This window comes from Papilio polytes, unplaced genomic scaffold (genome assembly GCF_000836215.1).
Source record: "Papilio polytes unplaced genomic scaffold, Ppol_1.0 DF821289.1, whole genome shotgun sequence".
NCBI lineage: Eukaryota > Metazoa > Arthropoda > Insecta > Lepidoptera > Papilionidae > Papilio > Papilio polytes.
Window position 1 is genome coordinate 3229294 of NW_013527915.1, and position 19703 is coordinate 3248996.

The following is a 19703-nucleotide window of genomic DNA, read 5'->3' on the forward strand; positions in this document are numbered from 1 at the left end:
GCCAGTACACGCCCGGCCGGAACCCGATCATGTCGCGGATGTCCTCGCAGAAACGTTCCGTTCCTAAAACATAGGATCAGATAATGTAAATGTTATAAAAGGGAAATATTTGTATTTTTGTATGAATTGAAATAACTCAAAAACCACAGCGCCGGTTTCAAAAATTCTTACACCATTAGTTACGTTATCAATGAGTAACATAGGCTATATTTTTTATTTTCAAATATTATATTAACGCAAAGGGGAACAAGCGATTTAGTAGTTTTGTTCCGGGTGAAGTGATTTAGTCAAGTAATATTAAAAATTCGCATAGTAATCACTTAGTTATTAGCAAAAATAAAGCCAAAACATTGCAGTTTATAAAACCTTAAGTGCTGACACCACATGAATGGGATAAATCCAGGGAGATGATGACTGAGTCATTCTTTCCTTCTGACAAAAACTTACCATAAATCCAAGACACAGCAATCGCCTCAAAGAAGACAGCTACGAGCATAGAATAACCAGCTGCATATCTGTCCAGCAGTTGGAAGAAGTAGAAGCCACCCTTGGTGCACGACGCCAGACCCACGAAGAAGTACAGTGTGAAGAGACAAGCCACGAACAGTTCCCGATGACGACCGATGGGTGGGAACTCGTCGCTCAAAGCTGTTATTATTGCTTCAGAACCACCGAACTGAGAAATAATATTCACATCTATACTATGTATAGTAGTCTATACGAATATTATAAAGGAGGGGGTGATTTGTGTATTTTGTTTGTATTGTAATAACTCAAAAACTACTGGGGCGATTTAAATATACTTACACCATTAAAAAGCTACATTATCAGTGTAACATAGGCTATATTTTTTAACTTACGTGGAGGAAGTCGCGAGCAACAGCTTGTATTAAATAAATTATAATGAAAACAACCAAATAATTTTATGCCATACGAAGGTCAGTTAAATTTGTAAATCCCTCTAGCAGGAGCATTTACGAGTCTGTAAGTTGTTAAGTAAATGAAACGTACCGAACTATCAAGTCCCAAGGTGAGTAGCATCATAAAGAAGATCAAGGCCCAGAAGGTGGAGCCGGGCATGGTGGCGATGGCGGCGGGGTAGACGACGAACACGAGTCCCGGGCCTTCCGTGGCCACGTCCTGCACCTGCTTGCCGGACGCGTGCGCCATGTAGCCCAGCACGCTAAAGATCACGAACCCCGCCACGAACGACGTGCATGAGTTGATCACGCTAGTCAAAATTGCGTCTCTGAAAAAAATGTTTAAATCTCAACCTAACTTCCTATATCCTACTAGCTTTGGCTCTCGACTCAGTCCGCGTGGATAAAAAACAAAATTAAGTGGTCTATGTGTTCTACCAGACTATATTCTACATGTACACCAAATTTCAACCAGATCCGTTTAGCCGTTTATGCTACAAACTCTAACAAACATCCATCCATCGGAAGTTTCGCATTTGTATTATTGGTATGATTAACTAATGCTGAGTTTCAGCAGTTTCCAATTATTTCAGCATTACCTATTGATTTATTAGAGTTAAATTGATCTAAGTTTAAAGAGAGATCTAAGAGTGAAATGAAGTTACGTAAATTGGGAACGCATGTCATGATGTTATCGAACAAAAAATCTTAACGAATGGTTAAAAATAGCTGGGAACCCGACCATAACTCACTATTACTTTTTGTGTGAGAACTTACTTGTAAACGTTGTTATGGTACTTATTATAAGACGCATACGCCAGCAGCACACCGAATCCAGGACCCAATGAGAAGAATACTTGCGTCGCCGCGTCCACCCAAACCTGTAGAAATAATTACGTAAAATGCAATCAGAAAAAATATTTAAAGTCAAAGTTATTTTAAATCATTCTTACAGATTTAAAACGGAAAGATCAAGGTTAAATATTTACTCAAGTACTTCTCACCTGTGGTTGTGTTATAGCTTCGAAGTTAGGACTGAGATAGTATTGTATGCCGGTGGCGGAGCCTGGCAGCGTGATGCCACGAACCAGCAAGATCAGTAACACCGCATACGGAAAAAGAGCCGTGAACCAAACCACCTGAAAATATCAACACTACTCCAGAAACGAACACTGTTCACAATAACTCTTCTTCCACATAATGATGATGATAAAAATCTTCATCCTAGTTGCCCATTGGACTGCCAAAGCTAGGACACGGGTTTTTGAGCTATCTTTAAAAAAATACTGTTTGAAATCATTCAACAAAGTCAGTAAATATAACAGTTGCAAAGAAAATTATACTTTGCCAGAAGTGCTGATCCCTTTCCAGAGAGAGAAGTAGCAGATGATGTAGACAGCAAGCAGACACAAGGCCATGTCCCATTTGATCGCACCCAAGTCGTGAAGACCCTCGCTCCCTTGCAACTCCAGGATAGCACGGCTATAAATATTATAACAAGTTATTTATAATCTTGACAGGATCATTTTCGATACTTTACAAAATAAAATTAAGTTATCTTACAAAAAAAATATTAAAAGCGGGCGCACCTTACACTGAACGACACACACGACTGTTATGAGATTGTCAAATGTCGATTAATTGGCAGACAATTCAACTGTTTAGTTGCACAACTAAAAATCAAGTAGTGTGCGCACCTCCATAAAAGGTCATAGGAATCAACGCGAGACTAAATAGTTGTGCGATAGTTTAGTCAAAGGGGGTCGCACGCTCGGACTGTATTTGATTGTAAATAACATACTTAAAATATTCAGAAGCCGCCGAAGTAAAAGGTTGAGGTGATGCCATAGAGTCGGATTCGTTGTGACGTGGTTGAGATTTGTTGACTGCCGATGCTTCCCAGTTAGCTTCAAACTACGAAAATAATGGGTAATTAAGTTTCTCATAGGTAAGGATGGGAAGGTTAGGTTACAAAAGAGCAAGTATGAGCGGAAGACCAAAGGAGATTAATACCGGTTGACAAGATGGCGTGTTCCACTCGTTGTTGCAGCTAGTCCAAGGCAGCATGGTCGTGAAGGATGCGAAAAAGAAGCGTAGCGCCCACGCGATGATTACGTTATAGTAGAAGTCTACGTAGAAAGCTATCAGAACCACCGCGTAACCGATACCTGATAAAGAAAGAATTAAAACTACCAGGAAGTAAGAAAATCACGTAACTTGACTTTCTTCTTTCATTTGTTACATTTCAGTCGTGTAATTCAAAACAATCAAACGACTGTTTAACACTAGAAATATCCAGACTCACAATGAAAGAAATAAAAAATATTGCAGTAGAACAAAAAAAGAAATATCCTTTTCTTTGCGAGAATATGCTTTCACTAAAGAACCTTTCCAGTCCATTACCAATTTTATTCCTCCTCTAAAATCATATCGCGGAGCTACTCAGTGCGACGTGACAATCGAGTGAAATGAAATCACCGGGCATAAGCCGCCCTCGTATACCCGGTCCTTTGAGTCCGTACGGAGCACTTAAGGGGCGCCTTCGGAATGGTGTCAATTATGGACGTTAAGTGCAAGTCAGGCTCAACAACTTTACCACTGTTTAACCTTAAAAAGAACTTAACATTGACACAATACGTTGGTACCAATGTCAGGAATATTTATCACTATTGTACGAATAATAGAACATCTCCTATTAGTGTGGAATTGCAGTATAATTTTAGATGATTTATTGTTAGCATGTGCGCACACTTAAAATTAAACTATGGCACAACTTTTGAGCGATTGTCGATTGTTTGGCAGCCAATTCAATTGTTTTTCTGTATCGAGTAGTTTACGCACCATATAAGCTGATAGGAATCAAAGCTAAACTAAACAGTTGTGCTATAGTTTCAGATGTGCGCTCGTTCTAAGGTCGTAAGTAGTTAGATCTCTTCTACACAATCCTGGCAGTAATAAATCATAGTTGAAATATTATTTCCAATGCTTTTTTCTTTATCTGTTTGAAAGGATTGTAGACCTATAAGTCAAGATTTCAGACATCGACCACTTTACTTAGTAGCGGGTAGCAGCGCTCTAAGTTGCTACGTGACTAACTTAAGCGGTCATAAATCTAATGTACACTGAGTAACTTACTGAGGGAACAAAGACAAAGTAATACTTTTAAGTCGGATATATTTATAAAGAAAATTACTCAACGAGAATGTACCTATATACTTTTAGGCGCAAAACAAATAATTTTCCCAAAATAGAGACGTCTAAAATTATGAAAAATCAATTTAAATGAGTTCTGCCGACATCACATTGGCTTACCTTTGAAAAGCGGCACCAGCCTGCCCCAGCAGGTGATAGCGCCCTTGCGATGGAATTGCCCCAACGCCAGCTCCATGTAGAAGAGCGGAATGCCGCCCACCACCAACATTATGCAGTACGGCACCAAGAACGCTCCTATACACGCAAACGATTAATTCTTGAGAATCGTTAACATCTAAGAATAGCGTTACTTATATTAAACTTATGTTTACTTTTGTGTACGACTTTAACTAATCAAAAGTATCTAGTTTATTTAGATAATTCCATTGGAAATTAAATCTTATAATACTAATGTTATAAATGAAAGTTTAGATGGATGAATGGACGTTTTGTTAGAGTTTGTAGCCCAAACTACTGAACTGATCACGATGAAATTTGTCAAAATTGTAGAGAATAATCTTGAAGAAAACATAGGATACTTCGATTTGTTTTCTTTTTTAAAGCACGCGGTCGGGGTCGCGATCAAAAGCTAGTATACATAAAAGCCACTGAGCTGATTGTCATGTTAAAAAAGATTTCACACCGTCAATATAAATGATCATAGCGTTCTCAAGACAATAATTTGCGCCAGTGTCGGCTCGGGGGCGGCGACAGGCGACGCAAATTGTGCGGTAATTGGCCTTTTAAGAGGCTCGCATTTACTCGAACAAGCTTTTATTGATCCTGAGACAATTCCCAATTGCTTTATTATTAATTCTTTTTGCGATAAAATTGTATAATAAAATTTAATGGAATGGTTTTAGCGACAAAAAATTATTTTCAATAGAGAGTATTCATAATACTTTTTGGTCGAAACTTGACTAACTTAACTAATTGACTCGAAAGTCAATGACAAATTAGAAGTAACAAAATTCTTGGCTTCGCACTCTAAAACACGAAAATACAATTGAACTAGCTGTGGCCTGCGGTTCCATCCACGTGAAATTAAAAAAAATGTAGCCTACGTGTTCTTCCAGATTTTGCTATATATCTATCACAAATTTCATGGAAATCCGTTCAGCTGTTGAGGTTACAAGGCTACAAACAAACATATTATAAAATAATTACGTTATTATTTTATTGATATGGTTATTTTATTGCAGGAATTAATAAATATTACGATTTACCAATTCGAGGAACGAGTCATTTGTCATTATTGCGTTGTTAAAGGATTTTCAAGCAACAAGTGAGTTGGACTGATGAATGAATAACCACTAGCAATTGCTAAATGACAGACTTCCGTTCAAGATGTTAATTCTGCGCATTCTGCTGTCCAACATTATATGCCACCAATTTTCTATATCAGCTTCAAGTTGATCTAAGTGTGACATATGCGATAATAAAGTTTGTAGCATCCAAGAAACTTGAGATTTAAGTTAAACGTGTTCATGAATTTTATTTATAAGTACTCCAATGTTAAATATGCCGTTGAATTATTCTCTTACGTAATTAAGTAACAACTCCAACTAAGAAGTAGAAAAGTTAGTGCTAAAGTGGGTTTCTATTTCAATAGATCGCAGAATTCGATAACAACACGCAACAAAAAATCTACAAAAGTAGATACCAAATGAAACGTTTATATACCCATCGTTCAAATTTTTTATTGGCTACCTTCACCACTTAGGCAGATACCGAAAACACAAATTTTCACATGAAATTAAATAGATTCCTAACGAATTTATCACGTATTTTTAAAGTTATATAAAATTAGTTATGATAAAAGGAAAATGCTATCTACCATATATGAAAAGAGCACTCGAGGGCGGGAGTTATCTCGGATTTACTTTACTGCCGGATGCAACAGGTCCCGGATAAAGGGGATGAAAGGATAACTTTAAGCGCAAGTCGCTTTAAGTGGCGAAACTTGGGGACCTCTTGTCGCTTAAATTAAGGATCATGTGGCTTTATTCAGTTAACGGTTCGTATCTGATATAATTTCATCTCACTTTTCATTCGATTATATTGTCGATTTTTTTAAACCAAAAAGAAGTCCGTAGTCTGCCTACACCTCCAGCTTACAATCAAGATATTTTTTTAATAGAATCGATATAAATTATTAAGTACGGAAATTAAATTATAAATCAGAATCATTTAAATCCAATTAGGAATAAATCTTTGAATTTAATTAAACCGTAAGCTTAGCATAGGCTCCAAGGAATACATTTCAATTTTCAATTGCAAAGAACCTAATCGGATCAGTTGAACATCTGATAAATCGAAATCACATTTACTGACCGTGTCTAAGACAGTGGACTTAGTAATCGAATAGAGCGGGCACAGACGGTCCCTAGCGTCGCGGGTCGGGTCGCCGGCAGCTCGCGGGTCGCAGATGATTGGGTATTATGAGATTTCCATCGGTACGCAAGTATTAAATCATCTTGAGACACAGAAATATTTAATCTGTATTGTCTCTATTTGAAATCAAAACGGAAATTGTGTTTATTACAATATTGGTTTTGTATCGGAACTGTAAGATAATGAAGTAAATTTGATTTATTACTTGGTTACTGTAGAGTAATTTGTTTATTTCCTTTAGTACTATTGTGATTTAGTTAGAAGCAAATTTTGTTTATAGAAGCGTATATTTCAGGGTTATGTAATGACGAGTTAAAAAACGTAGTTAATATGCTAAGTGCAGCAGAAATATACTTTGTAATTATGATTGTAACTAAATTAGGTAATATAAATGTTTCTATAACCAATATGTTAGCAAATCATATAAAAGTGGACATGTAATTAAGGGTTGGGGTACTTAATTTAGCGACGACAGCGCCACCAAACGTCATGACGCGTGACCGATGGCGGCCGCACGATGAATTATGGCACCAATCAATTACTACGAAATCTCTGCACACCCTAATATCACTACTGTGTCAAGCGTTATGATTAACTACTAGACTTAGGTCCAGTCAATGGTTAGTATGGGAGTTCGTAAAAGTAGATTGAGTAACAGTTTTTTGCCAAAATATCCTCTTTGAAGCGAACCATTAACGTGAATGTTCCTAAATAAAAACAATGTTATGTGTTCAAACCAAATAAAGTTAAGGTACTTTATAATAACTTAATTTATATTGAGTAAATAATTAAGCAACCTAAAGTTATAAAGTACATTATAATATAGCCTTTAAATAAATATTCTAGCATAAACCTGTCAAAGATCACAAGAAACGATAACATCGAGTAGCGGAGAATTGCCGCTTAATAAATTTAGCGGCAGACTGACGCTTCCCTTCCCCTCTTGCCCTCTGCCCCTCCCCCGTGATGACCTGCACCCGATACCATTACTTTATTACCCTCTTATTGCGTTAGTAATTTTCCTGAACATCGCGGAGTTAACTAAGTTTCTCTTAGCGTCGCGTAAAGGTCTCGTTTTGATTGTCAATTACCGGCTCTTGGACGGGCAAAGGGCACAAAGCGGACTACTGCGATGCAATTAGTTATGTCGGAACATCGTTATATGGAATATGTTATACTGCAAGCCACCGCAACTGTGATGGAGGGGAAAAACTTTTCTTAATTGAAACATGAGCGGAATTTAAATGCCTATAGTCTAATGGTTAAATGTACGGATTTGAAATCACGTGGTCGTCATTTCGTATACTACTATTGTCGTAAACCATATCCTAGTAGAAGCCTGTAGTTTAGTTGGACTGTATTAACGGTGGAAACAATAAAGTTGATAAAAAGGTCAACCTTTGTCTTAAAACCTTAACTAAGTAAGAAAACTTCTAAGATATAAGAGACGGAATTAAAATCGTCAGCTCAATCTCATAACTCCTGAAAGCAATAAAACTGAAGGTACTGAATTAACTTAGTTTAACTCAGATAGGTCGAAAGTTAGTTGAGTATACAAAAATAAATGAAAGAAATTCCTAAGCTATGTTGTAATAACCGGCTGTACTTGATGTGTGAGAGATCAAAGATTTGCTCAGAGTTCCGGCCACTGTCATGCACTGGTCGCGCCCCGAGCCACTCATTTCCGCTGGTCTTTTGCCACGAGTTCCTCTAATCTCCATTATCTTGTCAACCACTTATAACTTTGAGTTAAGTTTGTGAATTTTGTAGAGATTTAGAAAATAATTAACGATTTTCATGTTCTTTCTTAATTTTACGACGTTGAACCTTCTTACACGAAAACAACCAGGTCATATATCATTGGACATGTATGTGAAGCGTTCAATTAGAGTTGGTAAGGAGGCTGTAGGGGAGAGCGGGCACTCCAGCCGGCACGGGCACAAGGCGAGAATTGTTCACCGACTATTACGCAACAAGGGCTCTCAGGTAACGTGCAATCAGCACGCCATTGCTCGCATACTAAATACCTACACACTTAAACGTTTGATGAAAGGAATCTTAAGACAATGTCAGACATAATATTTCAGATACCATCGAAATAAATATTACGCATAATCAAAATTTCTCAATTATTAGCGTGTTTACCTCATTTTAGACCGAAAAGTGGATACAAGATAAACGGAATTTTATTTCTTCAACTAATAATTTGAACTTGTTTAAAAATTAAACGCAATACACATGCAATCGGTCGGCGGCAGATCAGGCAGGTAAATATTTATTAACTAAGTATTAATAATCTTCTTGCATTTGGATTTTGAAGAATACATTAATATAATATTCCCTTTGGATCGATGCTCAACAAACTGTAGAGCACACGTAGAAGATGTATTCATTCGTGTTGTAAGTAGGGTTGACGACAATTATCGCGGCGAGTGGCACTCAGGCTCTCAGGCCGGGCTCTGCGCCTTCTCGCCGTCGCCGCAGCCCTAAGTACTAAGAGTAACCTTAACTTGGATCGAGGTCGCTTAATGAATAGCAAATTTCTATGTACGTCGTGACTAAATTTTCAGTTATAATTAAATTATTCATTATATTTTATACTTGCAAGTACAATTAAAAGAAAACTTAATATTAAAACTTACATTAGCATGGCCCAGGATGTTGGTATTTTACTTACCCCCTCCATTCTTGTAGCAGAGATAAGGGAAGCGCCACACGTTGGCGAGGTCGACGGCGAACCCGATGACGGAGAGCAGGAAGTCCACCTTCTTGCCCCAGGTCTCGCGTTCGCCGTCACGCGGCGTAGGAGTCTTCAGCGCCATACTGCTGCCTACTGCCGTCTGCCGCCTCCTGCTACCTCCTGCCACCTCCTGCTGTTACTGCCTTCTACTGCCTCGAGCGTCGGCAACGCCTCACCCTGCGACAAATACATATCGGTCACACAAACCATCTCAACCATGCCATCAGCACAAAGCAAAGCTTATGTCTTATTTTCATAAATTCCCTTTCCCTTTCGCTATTAAATGACTGTCTTCCTTTGATCCGCTATCTCACATTCCACAATGAATCAAGGCTATAAATTTTAATATTATGGAAGTTAACATTCGATTTTAAATCATAAGTGTACCTATTTATTCGTCAGCTTTTAGTTTCCTCGACAATAATAACTGAATTTAGCTAACGTAGGCAAAATTGAAAAATGTTGACAAAAGAATAAATTAAAAGCTTTGTAAAGAACGAACTCAATCCGTGTTCCCGTCAAGTTGTCCATGGACACAAATACGTAGCACTTGACCTTAAATCTGCTTAATTAAAGCGTCAGAAATAATCGCCGCTCTCACGCGGACGAATCGACCCTCCATTAACCAGCGCCGCTGTAATGAAGTGACAATCGCTACACGCTCTCGGCCGCGAATGATGAAGCACCTATTTTCAAAACTGCCCATAGAACACTGATGCTCTAGGGTTGTCTCCGAGTAAAAATAAAATTTTCGTCAAAAATACCATTCTAACTTTTGAATTGAAATGGAGATGCCTAATTGTAAGTTTCTTTAACTAACTAATGTACAGGGTGACGTATCGACCAAAATCGAGCCTTACTCTCGCGATCTTTTCGCGGCCATAAGCTAATCGTCCGGTCAAAACTTTGAAGCCTTCGAAAATCGCTCTTTACCGCGCCCTTACACTTCGTCTTAACAAAAGTGCACAGGTAAGTTCTTGCAACTTATCTCTACGTTATAGAAGCAAACTCAACACAACGTTAATATTTTTTGCCAATAAGTTGATGGCAACCCTAACGAGTTCGTATTGCATGTCCGGCTGAGAGGCTGTCGCGCGCAGCGGCGTGTCCGCGGGAAAACTCCTCGTCATAACAGCACTAACGACGCGCGACAAATTGAATCCCAATTGCGATGCATATCGAGATCCTATCGACGTGTTATGACGTTATTCGAGTTGGCTTTCCGCAATATTTGATGTCAAGAGTTTTTTGATCTTTTAGTAGGGAGAAATTTAGTAAAGAATAGGAGAAATTGAGTAAAGAGATAAGTGAATTTTTTAACTTAATACCCTCCGTAAAAAAATTAAGTCGCTAGTTTTTGTTTACAACTCTTAAAAAATCTTTTTTATAATAACTAATATAGTCTATGAGACTCAGTGATAGTAATACTTAGCTTTTAGTGGCCAAAGATTTTTTGATAGCGGTCCAGCAGTCATTATAATAATTTTACAGAGTAAAACAATTAGTCGACAGCAGTATTAAAAGAGATTTTTACACATAAAAATATTAGTTCATTTGGGAGAGAAGAAAGTTATTAGAAATAGCTTGTAAGAAAAATGGAAACAAGTAATAAATATTTTTAATTTCAATTAATTTACCCGCTATTGACCTACGTTACTTAATATTTTGAATTTTAATTTTAAGTGAAATAATCATTTAATCACCACAAGTTATACCAGGTCTCGCTGTGAGAAAACCTCACGTTGTCGTATCTGTACAAAATATTTTGTCATCAGTGATGTTCGATTTAAAAAAACTGATAAACAACGTTTTATATAGGCAATACGGCGCAACCTTAGATACTTCAATTATTGTTTTTTTGCGAACTTTTCCCATCCTTTTAAAAGTTATTGTATCACACATTAAACTCCTGACCAGTCACCGTTTCGTCCATCAAGCATTTATTTTATATTGGTAGACATAATGGAAACTCGATGAGGAGTTTTGCGCTTAAAAAATTGACTCCTTCAGAGATCAATTAAACATAGCCTTGCCGGATTAGGTTTAGGCAACCCAGTTACATTTTTAAAAACATGTGAAATTTCATTCGTAGGTTTTATCAGAAAATCTGATGAGGGATTGATCGTCAATATTAACGTATCTAAAACGGATTCGTGATTTAAATACATTTTTAAATACCTTTGATGAGAATCTATTACACTTTGCAAATAACTGCATCACGGAAAATAATTGAAATGTTACGAAAGTTTGATATAGAATTTTTTCAGTGCCGGATTTAGCTCTACTAATGCTGGGCCAGATTTCTACGGCATCTTTTTTTATCACTACTGTGGTTAAGAATATTATGTTAGAGTATTTTATAGAACCTTTTTCGTCAGTCGCCCTGGGCGTTAGCTCGACCGCGCCGTACTTGCCAAAACTTTTTTTTAAAGAGACGAGTACAAAAGGAGCAGTGCAAAAACCTAGGTGCAAAAACCGACGCTCATGAAAAATGTTACAGATTACAATATTTAAGGAGACACGCGCGTTTCTTAAAGTACGCTAAATCGTACTGATTTGGAAATACATAAAAATAGTATCGTTTTTTTTTTAAATTGCAAAAACCAGGGCTTGACCACTATCCCACCTAGACCAAGGTGAAGATGTGATGTCGTTTTGTGCCTTTAACTGAATTTCTTTTTATTTCAATAATCAGTTTCGTTAATTATATCTGGGAGAATTTTAAGTAAAAATGTAAATAAAACTAGAATGGAAATGCATGACATTTTAAATCCCTACTTTACAATTCAGAAACTTTGAAAGTAACCGAATTTTCAACGACTTGACTTTTTTTCTCTTAAAAAAAAATATTAAAACCACAAACACTTCAAAAATACATACATAAAAGGAAAAAACAGCTAGAAATTAAATTCTAATTTAAAGAAAACGAATTTTACCCACAAAAAAAATCTTAATTTTAGAAGTATTACAATACTTTTGTCTTAAATAAAAAAGTTAGTGTACTTACGTGTGGGTCGGCGGGCGCGTCAGTGACGCCATGTCCGCGCGCCGCGCTGCCCGCAGCCGAGTGCGTTGTGCAGCCGCCGCTCGCCGAGCGCGTCACACGGGGCGTTCCCTACCCTGTTCACATCCTGAAATCTCGGTAATGCCCACTCCTCTACTCCTTACAATATATTCATATTATAAGACAACTGATATCATCTCTAATTCTATCCTAATCTAAATTTAAAAGTGGTAGTGCCCGCTTTAACATCTTAGCACGAATAGGCCGGCACGCCCGGTGTAAAACCACGACCACACAGAAGACAGGCGTGAAATGGAAGTAATTCCGTGTTTCGTCTGATGAGTGTGGTGCCGGAGGCCTAATTTAAGTCCCTTTCTCTTTACCACCCTTTTCTTATAAGGAGAGGATGGGAAGAGGAAGTGGATTTGACGGAGGAGGAGGTACATAGGAAGGGGAGATATTCTCTTTATGTGCGTCTCCTCTTCTGTCGGATAAGGGTAGGCAACGCATCTGCAATTGCGGACGTCTATGGGCAGCGGTCGCTTCGCCATTTTGGCGGATTCAGGTGGCCGCTTGCTCGTTTGCCACCTTATGTTATAAAAAAAAAAATTAATTATCAAATTCTCTCTTGTAGCAAATCTTTAATGGTCTTTGAGCACACTGAAAAAACTTACCAAAATCATGCTCTATTACAGAGTAACCTAAATGGAGTCTCTATTCAAGTTACGTTAGTTATTACACAACGAATCGGACTTCAGAAAGTTCATTTTGCAGTCAGAGACCGAACTTTCTTCTAATTACATACATTGTCTGTAACTGGCACATAGAGTACTTTAGCAATATTTTTAACTAAGTGGAATTTAGTTCTTGCCCTAACAAAACCATATCTTAGCAAAAGATTATTTTCAAATTTTAATAATTCTGCCCTTCTATTATATAAGAGGTATTTCGAAGTAAGAATACCTAAAAATCCGTCGTTTTGAAGTAGAATCTAAAAATATCCATACAAATAGAATTATTATATCCGAGTGTTAATATTTTTTCTGTTAATTAATTTTAAGCGTAAATCAATTAAGTGTGGGCGTGGCCGAGTGTTGGGAATGGGCGGAGCTTATCTGGACACGCCTATCTCTCCATCACACCCGCCATCAGTGACAAGTGACATCAAACGAAGTGATATCAGAAAGCGTATGGTTATAGGTATATACATACGTATTAAATTGCCCGTCTGCTTCTGAAAGCCGGAGCGCTTTCTGCTCCTTACTAATGTTTCAGAGGGCATTGAGGTCATTTGAATTGCTTCACAGTACGTACGTAATAATATTAATATTATAAAGAGATTTGAGATAAAAATTTTGCATGTATTAAAATATCTCAAATAATACTGCGACGATTTCAAAAATACTTTCACCATTAAAATGGTACGTTACCAGTGAGTAACATAGTCTATATTTTCTATTTTTTAGTTCCACGTGGAGGAAGTCGCGAGCAACAGCTAGTCATGGATATATTAAGACATAAGTTTAGTCCCTTTAGTCTAATTTTAGTTCCGTTTCACCCTTTTATTAAGAGGAAAAGTGGATTTAACGGTGGATGAGACGCATAAAGGGAAAATCCTCTTTATATGCGTCTCCTCCACCGTCAATTAATAGTAGGGAACCCACCTGCAATTGCGGATGTTTATGGGCAGCGGTCGCTTTCCATTTCGTGGATTCAGGTGGCTGCTTTCTCGTTTGCCACTTTACAATATAACAAAAACAATACGAAGCAATGGCATTTTTACCTATGCTTTCGTAATAACACAGCCCTCCATTAATCTATTCATCTAAACTTTCGCATTTTTGTGGTTAACAATTGTTAACTAAACGCATTGTACGTTATAAGCATTTCTTACTAATATTATGAATGCGATAGTTTAGATGGATGGATTTGTTAGTGTTTCATTCCTAGGCGAAAACTAGTTCTGTCAAACATTTTAAGTTTTCATTTATCAATTTCGCTCCCTTTCAGACTAGCTTTATCCCGCGACTCCGTCCGCGTGGAATAAAAAAAAACAAAAGTATGTGTTCTTCCAGACTATCCTCTACATATATGCCAAATTTCATCGAGATCCGTTTAGCAGTTTAGGCTACAAACTCTAACAAACATCCATCCATCCATCTAAACTTTCACATTCATAATATTAGTAAGAAGTATGATTAGCTGTTGCTCGCGACTTCGCCTGCGTGAAATTAAAACATAGTAAACAATATAGCCTACATTACTCACTGGTAACGTAGCTAATGGTGAAAGCATTTCTTGAAATCAGCCTAGTGGTTTTTGAGTTATTTCAATGTATACAAAAATACAAATGTTAACTCTTTATGATATTAGTATAAAAGTGTAGAAGAATAGCTTCGAAAAAACACATGATGGAGTTAAAAAGAGATGTTTCGTGAAGCAATTTTACAGTTTTAACTCTTTCCGTCGGATAGTAAGAAAAGTTATGATCCCTCCCGAATAACCGAGTTTCCATTTTTTTATTCTTATAGAAGAAGAAAGCAAAACGAACGCCACAAAAATCTACAACAATTAACAAATCAAATATTAAAAACAACTCTCAGTCTACTTATGTGTTTTTCAGATCACATTGCAATTTGTAAATGTCGACTTCTTTAACATCAATTATACCCTTCAATTTTTCATTTCTAAATTTTTAATACGGAAGTTTATTGTTGTGAAACATCTTGTAGCTGTATAACTTATTTCTTAATACACATACACAAGTGACCACCGAAATTCGAAATAGCGAAACGACAACAGTCCATAGACTTTTACATTTGCAGATGCGTTGTCTACTGCTCATTAGCAGGGGCGGAGACGCACAGAAAGAAGACATACGTTTGTGTCTGATCCTCGCCACATCCACTTCCCCTTCCAATTGCTTTCTTGTACGAAAAGAATATTGACGAAAATGAGAATTGGACTAAAATTAGGCTCCAACACGATAATCTCTAAAGTGCTTGTTTGCTTCCTTAAGTTGCGTATGCGCATCATATGAAGCAATGTCTTTTACACATAAAACTGTCATTATGACATTTAACTATATTATTATAAGATACAAAGGAAAAAGACGACATTGTACCTTTAACGGATCACCGTACTATTTTGTGTTTGTAATAATAAACGTACAATTTGCACAAAAACAAAAAAAAAACATTGAAATATTTTCTAATTGTGTAGGATGAAATTTACTGGCAACATCTTGTTATAAAATCGAGATTGACCTGCTCTTCGATTGGTCGATACGGAGAATCGTAATTCGCTACGACCAATCACAAAGCTACAAGCATACACAATCACAGTGTAAAAATGTCGTCTCAGGTTTAGACTTTGTTAAACATTTGCCAACAATTTTCGTTTATTTAGACAATTTCAACGGAGGTGCATTCGCTACCAAAAACTAATTTCACATTAGTTATTGCGAATTTCTCATTTAACGGAAATACACTGCGTGGAGGTACGATAGTTTCTGAAGTAATATCCAGCATCACTTTCCCTTCCTGTGACAGATTGGCAATGTTTTTTTTTATATTTGTAAATAAAAACAAAGACAATATCACTTTTAATTATTCGATATCGGAGTTATTTCTAGATAGCTGTTTTGTGATAAATTACGCTCTATTCTTCTGCATACCATTTGATTTTTATTGGAAAGAAAGATTTCGATAATTAAAAATATTACGGGGCGTTATATTGAGTGTGTTGTAATATTTGTGCAGAGATGGCTGATGAGATGGATCCTTGCGAATGCCTGTGGAACCATGAATTGGCGATGAGACGGCTCATATCACTGGTAAGCAACATAAATATACGTCCTTGTACTCAACAAGTATGATTAAAGTACTCAATTCCACGTCCACACTTACGCTTATAAACTAAATTCAAATGTGATAATTTATCAACAAACTTATTTTGATTATTAAGTATCTACCAACAAATCAACCTATTTGTGTTTTCAATTCAATGACAGAACAAGGAAAACATTGAGGTCAAAGATCTGACAATCAATTTGTGTAATTATTTGAAGCAGTAATAACATATTCTATATATTGAAAAACTTCCAATTAAATAAAATAACAAGCTCTACATTATACTTGTTCCTTATCACTATATATTGTAATTGCATTGCTTGTTATATAGCTATGTGAATAATTAAGATTGCAAGTTTGCTGCGATAAGAAATTTATGGTGTTTGAATGCCTAAATCAATTCTCTACAATTTAACTTTCAAATAAATTTAAATCATATAGAAAAATACCATGAAATAGTAAACATGATTTTAAATTGTTATTGATTAACATTTTTGCACATTACAGTGCAACCTTGACCTGTTTTCCATAAGTAGGTTATTTGGTCTATCATACTCATTTGAATAATGAAAATGTTAGACAATTAATTATTATCTCATTAATATTAACAAGAACCATGTCTACTTTAACACAATTTGAATATTTTCTATATTTTAATCTTTACACATCAAATCTCTTTGTGAAAGTAGATCATTGGCATTTTACCAATTTTAATAACAAAGGAATTCTATTTTTACTGTTAATTTATATGGATGTTGTTTTCAAAATGCTTTTAATGAAAAGATTAAGGGCCTCATTTTTGTTTGCATTTTTATAAATTTAAAATATTTTTTGTATAAAGTGTAAGTGCTAGGCATGTCGGCCACAATTAATGAGTTTAGCTTTCCTCAAATTTAACTCTGAAAGCACTTATAAGCCTCATAGTGCTCACTGTAAATATATCTAGTTCCACAGGTAATTATATTCAAGTAACACTTGTAAAATATAATGAATAGGAACCATTGTAGTATGTGTATTGTCGCTTATAAGTATGATACATCACAAATATTAATCAATGGATGTAACAATATAGTTATTTATATATCCACAGTTGCGCCAAGGGCAAGCATACTGCACAGACAGCGAGTGCCTGGACCAGCTGCCAGGGCTGCCCCGACCCGAGTCCGCCGGCAACAGCTTCCTGATGATGTTCATAGTGATGGCGCTCGGAGTCGCCATGTACGCGCTCCGTCCGCGCCGCAACCAGCTTCAGGACGCCGCCAAACCAACGCCCAATTCCCAAGTAAGTTTTACAAATATACTTATATCGACCAATTTAAAAAAAGTGTTACAATACTTTAAGATCTTTACATTATATTTTTTTTGTTGTACCTTATTTCAGTCCTAACTGCACATTTTATGCAAAATTTTGTAAATCCCATAGTAAAAGCATATCAGTTAACTACAAGATTGCAGGTTATATCTCAAGTACATCTATACATATATACCTATAACAAACATTTTAAAGTAATAGTGTAAATTAGATTATATTTTTTGAGTTATATAAGGCTACCAATAATTTTAAAATTATACTATATGTACTTTTTTAAGTATAATACCATACCAGAAAAAGTTTAAATGTACTCATGTGACTGGACCATGCGTGGGTAGTGATAAAATTGTATTATGTTATGGAAACACGATCCGATATCAGCAGTACTTTGCTAGAATGCTATAGTTTGTGTATTCTTCGGAATATGCGCATAAAATTATGAAGTTATGATTTTGCATAACAGCAATTTTGAAGACATATAAGTGCATACGCTTATTATATTTCCATAGATTGTAGTGATTATGTAATATTACAAGGCTTAAATACAATAAATTTATGTAACAACACAATAAGGTACACTTTGTCAGTTTGCTTTTTTGAGATTGATTTGCATGCTGACATATTGAAAGAAAAAATTAACATAATAGCATAAAAATCCAGTTTAGCGGTATGACATGCTCTTGCATAACTTAGACAATGCGAACTGGCAAACGGTATTGGCATAATTATCATCGTTTACTTAATGTTAATGACTAATTAACATGTTCGACCCGACAATAGCAAGTATTATAACATTTGTGCATGTATTTAAGTATTTATAAAAAAAAATTAACATGACTAAAGAAACAACCATCCACGGTCACCATCCAATATAAAATGGCAAGTAATATCTAAGGATGGTGTTTGTAACAAGTTTATTAGTCTATAAGAATACATGTAGAAATATATCAGTCATTTTTTAAATTTTATTGTATTAAATAACCAAAAAGACTTATTGATACTCATCTGAAAAGCATTGCAGAAGGTTTATGTTCAGCTGTGGACTTAAATAGCTTGGATTCGTTCAATATTATGGTGGTAATTTTTTCCTTTAATTACAGGACCGCGACGGAGCACCGCCGACGCCGCCAATAAATTAGTTTTGACAGACATAACTTTAAAAAAGTTTTAAAAACTAATTCCAATATATATAATACTAGCTGTGAAACCCGGCAAGTGTTGCAATGCAATGTAATATATTAAATAAAATCAATCAACGCATAATTAAAAACTATTATTGGAACCAGAGACACTGGCATCCTCTGTTCTGCTGTTCATCACAATCTGATCTATGGTTTAGGAATGTATAGAGGACTAATATACATTGATTTTTATTTATATAGCAGTAAGTATGGTGAAACCCGATCATGTAAGTATGAATCTTGGTGATAACTTGTCGGTAAGATCAGTGTAGTGATAGTAAAGCTGATTATAAAATGACAACTAGTTGTTTATTCACAACATAGTTCTTTATCAAAATGTATAGAATCTATCTCAAATTAGTATGTATTGATGTTATTTAAATAAAATCTTATATCAGATGAATAAACTGATGTTTTAACGATAAAATGGACACTTCTGTCACAAATTATATAAATATCTTACAAATTATAAGTGTTAGTTCTTCAACCATTCCATAATTGTTACATGTTTTTCTTATTGGGGTTTCTTTTTCCCATGCTTTTTACAACTCGAATCTCTCATTATTTTATTATCTTTTTATTGTTTCTACCTTTCTTATTTCCACATTGGTGCTATTATTTAATTGAAATTAAAATGTATGTATTTATGAATTGGTCAGAAAACCCATTCATATTTTAAAAAATATTTAATGATCAATACATCTATACATCTCCACTATCACTTTGTAATTGGTACAATTTTGCTTGCCTTATTTTTAATTACTTTAGTAATTGGTATTATCAAAAATTGGACATGCCTACTTAGGTACTTTTCGTTCTGACATCACTTGTGATACTTAGGTTTAGTTGTTTTTTCTTTTCGGGTTGGGTTTAAAAGATTTATTTATGCTTTCTTTCCACGCGATGTAATATTGACAAACACCATTCGAGATTTGTATTAATTATGTGCAATTAAATAAATGTATGTAAATTAATTTTACACTGTTTTATTTTCCTATAACTACCCTCATATTTTTTTAGCCATAATAAACTGCCAGTAATGAACTCTTACGTTTAAAATCTTCAGAATATTTTAAAAATGTTTTTAGGCATTATTTTAATCTTATTAT

At 35.7% G+C, this 19703-nt stretch overlaps 2 protein-coding genes across 2 annotated transcripts in view; one reads left to right on the plus strand and one right to left on the minus strand.

Annotated features, from left to right (window-relative positions):
• The window catches only part of LOC106109110 (sodium-dependent dopamine transporter), a 14312-nt gene extending 1975 nt beyond the window's left edge, over positions 1-12337 (minus strand). Inside the window, exons 1-11 of the mRNA XM_013290513.1 lie at positions 12254-12337; positions 9184-9423; positions 4233-4367; positions 2934-3088; positions 2722-2834; positions 2264-2402; positions 1925-2059; positions 1698-1801; positions 1012-1249; positions 448-676; positions 3-63 (exon numbers count right to left, since the gene is read on the minus strand). Coding sequence (XP_013145967.1) covers positions 3-63; positions 448-676; positions 1012-1249; positions 1698-1801; positions 1925-2059; positions 2264-2402; positions 2722-2834; positions 2934-3088; positions 4233-4367; positions 9184-9328 — 1454 coding nt within the window. The 5' untranslated portion in view covers positions 9329-9423; positions 12254-12337. The remainder of the gene's footprint in view (positions 1-2; positions 64-447; positions 677-1011; positions 1250-1697; positions 1802-1924; positions 2060-2263; positions 2403-2721; positions 2835-2933; positions 3089-4232; positions 4368-9183; positions 9424-12253) is intronic.
• Positions 12338-15569: 3232 nt separating this feature from the next.
• LOC106109367 (small integral membrane protein 14) lies at positions 15570-19569 on the plus strand. The gene is made up of 4 exons (XM_013290839.1): positions 15570-15749; positions 16012-16085; positions 17192-17383; positions 18514-19569. Exons 2-4 carry the CDS (start codon positions 16014-16016, stop codon positions 18550-18552), a joined length of 303 nt encoding a protein of 100 aa, XP_013146293.1. The 5' UTR covers positions 15570-15749; positions 16012-16013; the 3' UTR covers positions 18553-19569.
• The last annotated feature ends 134 nt before the right edge of the window (positions 19570-19703 follow it).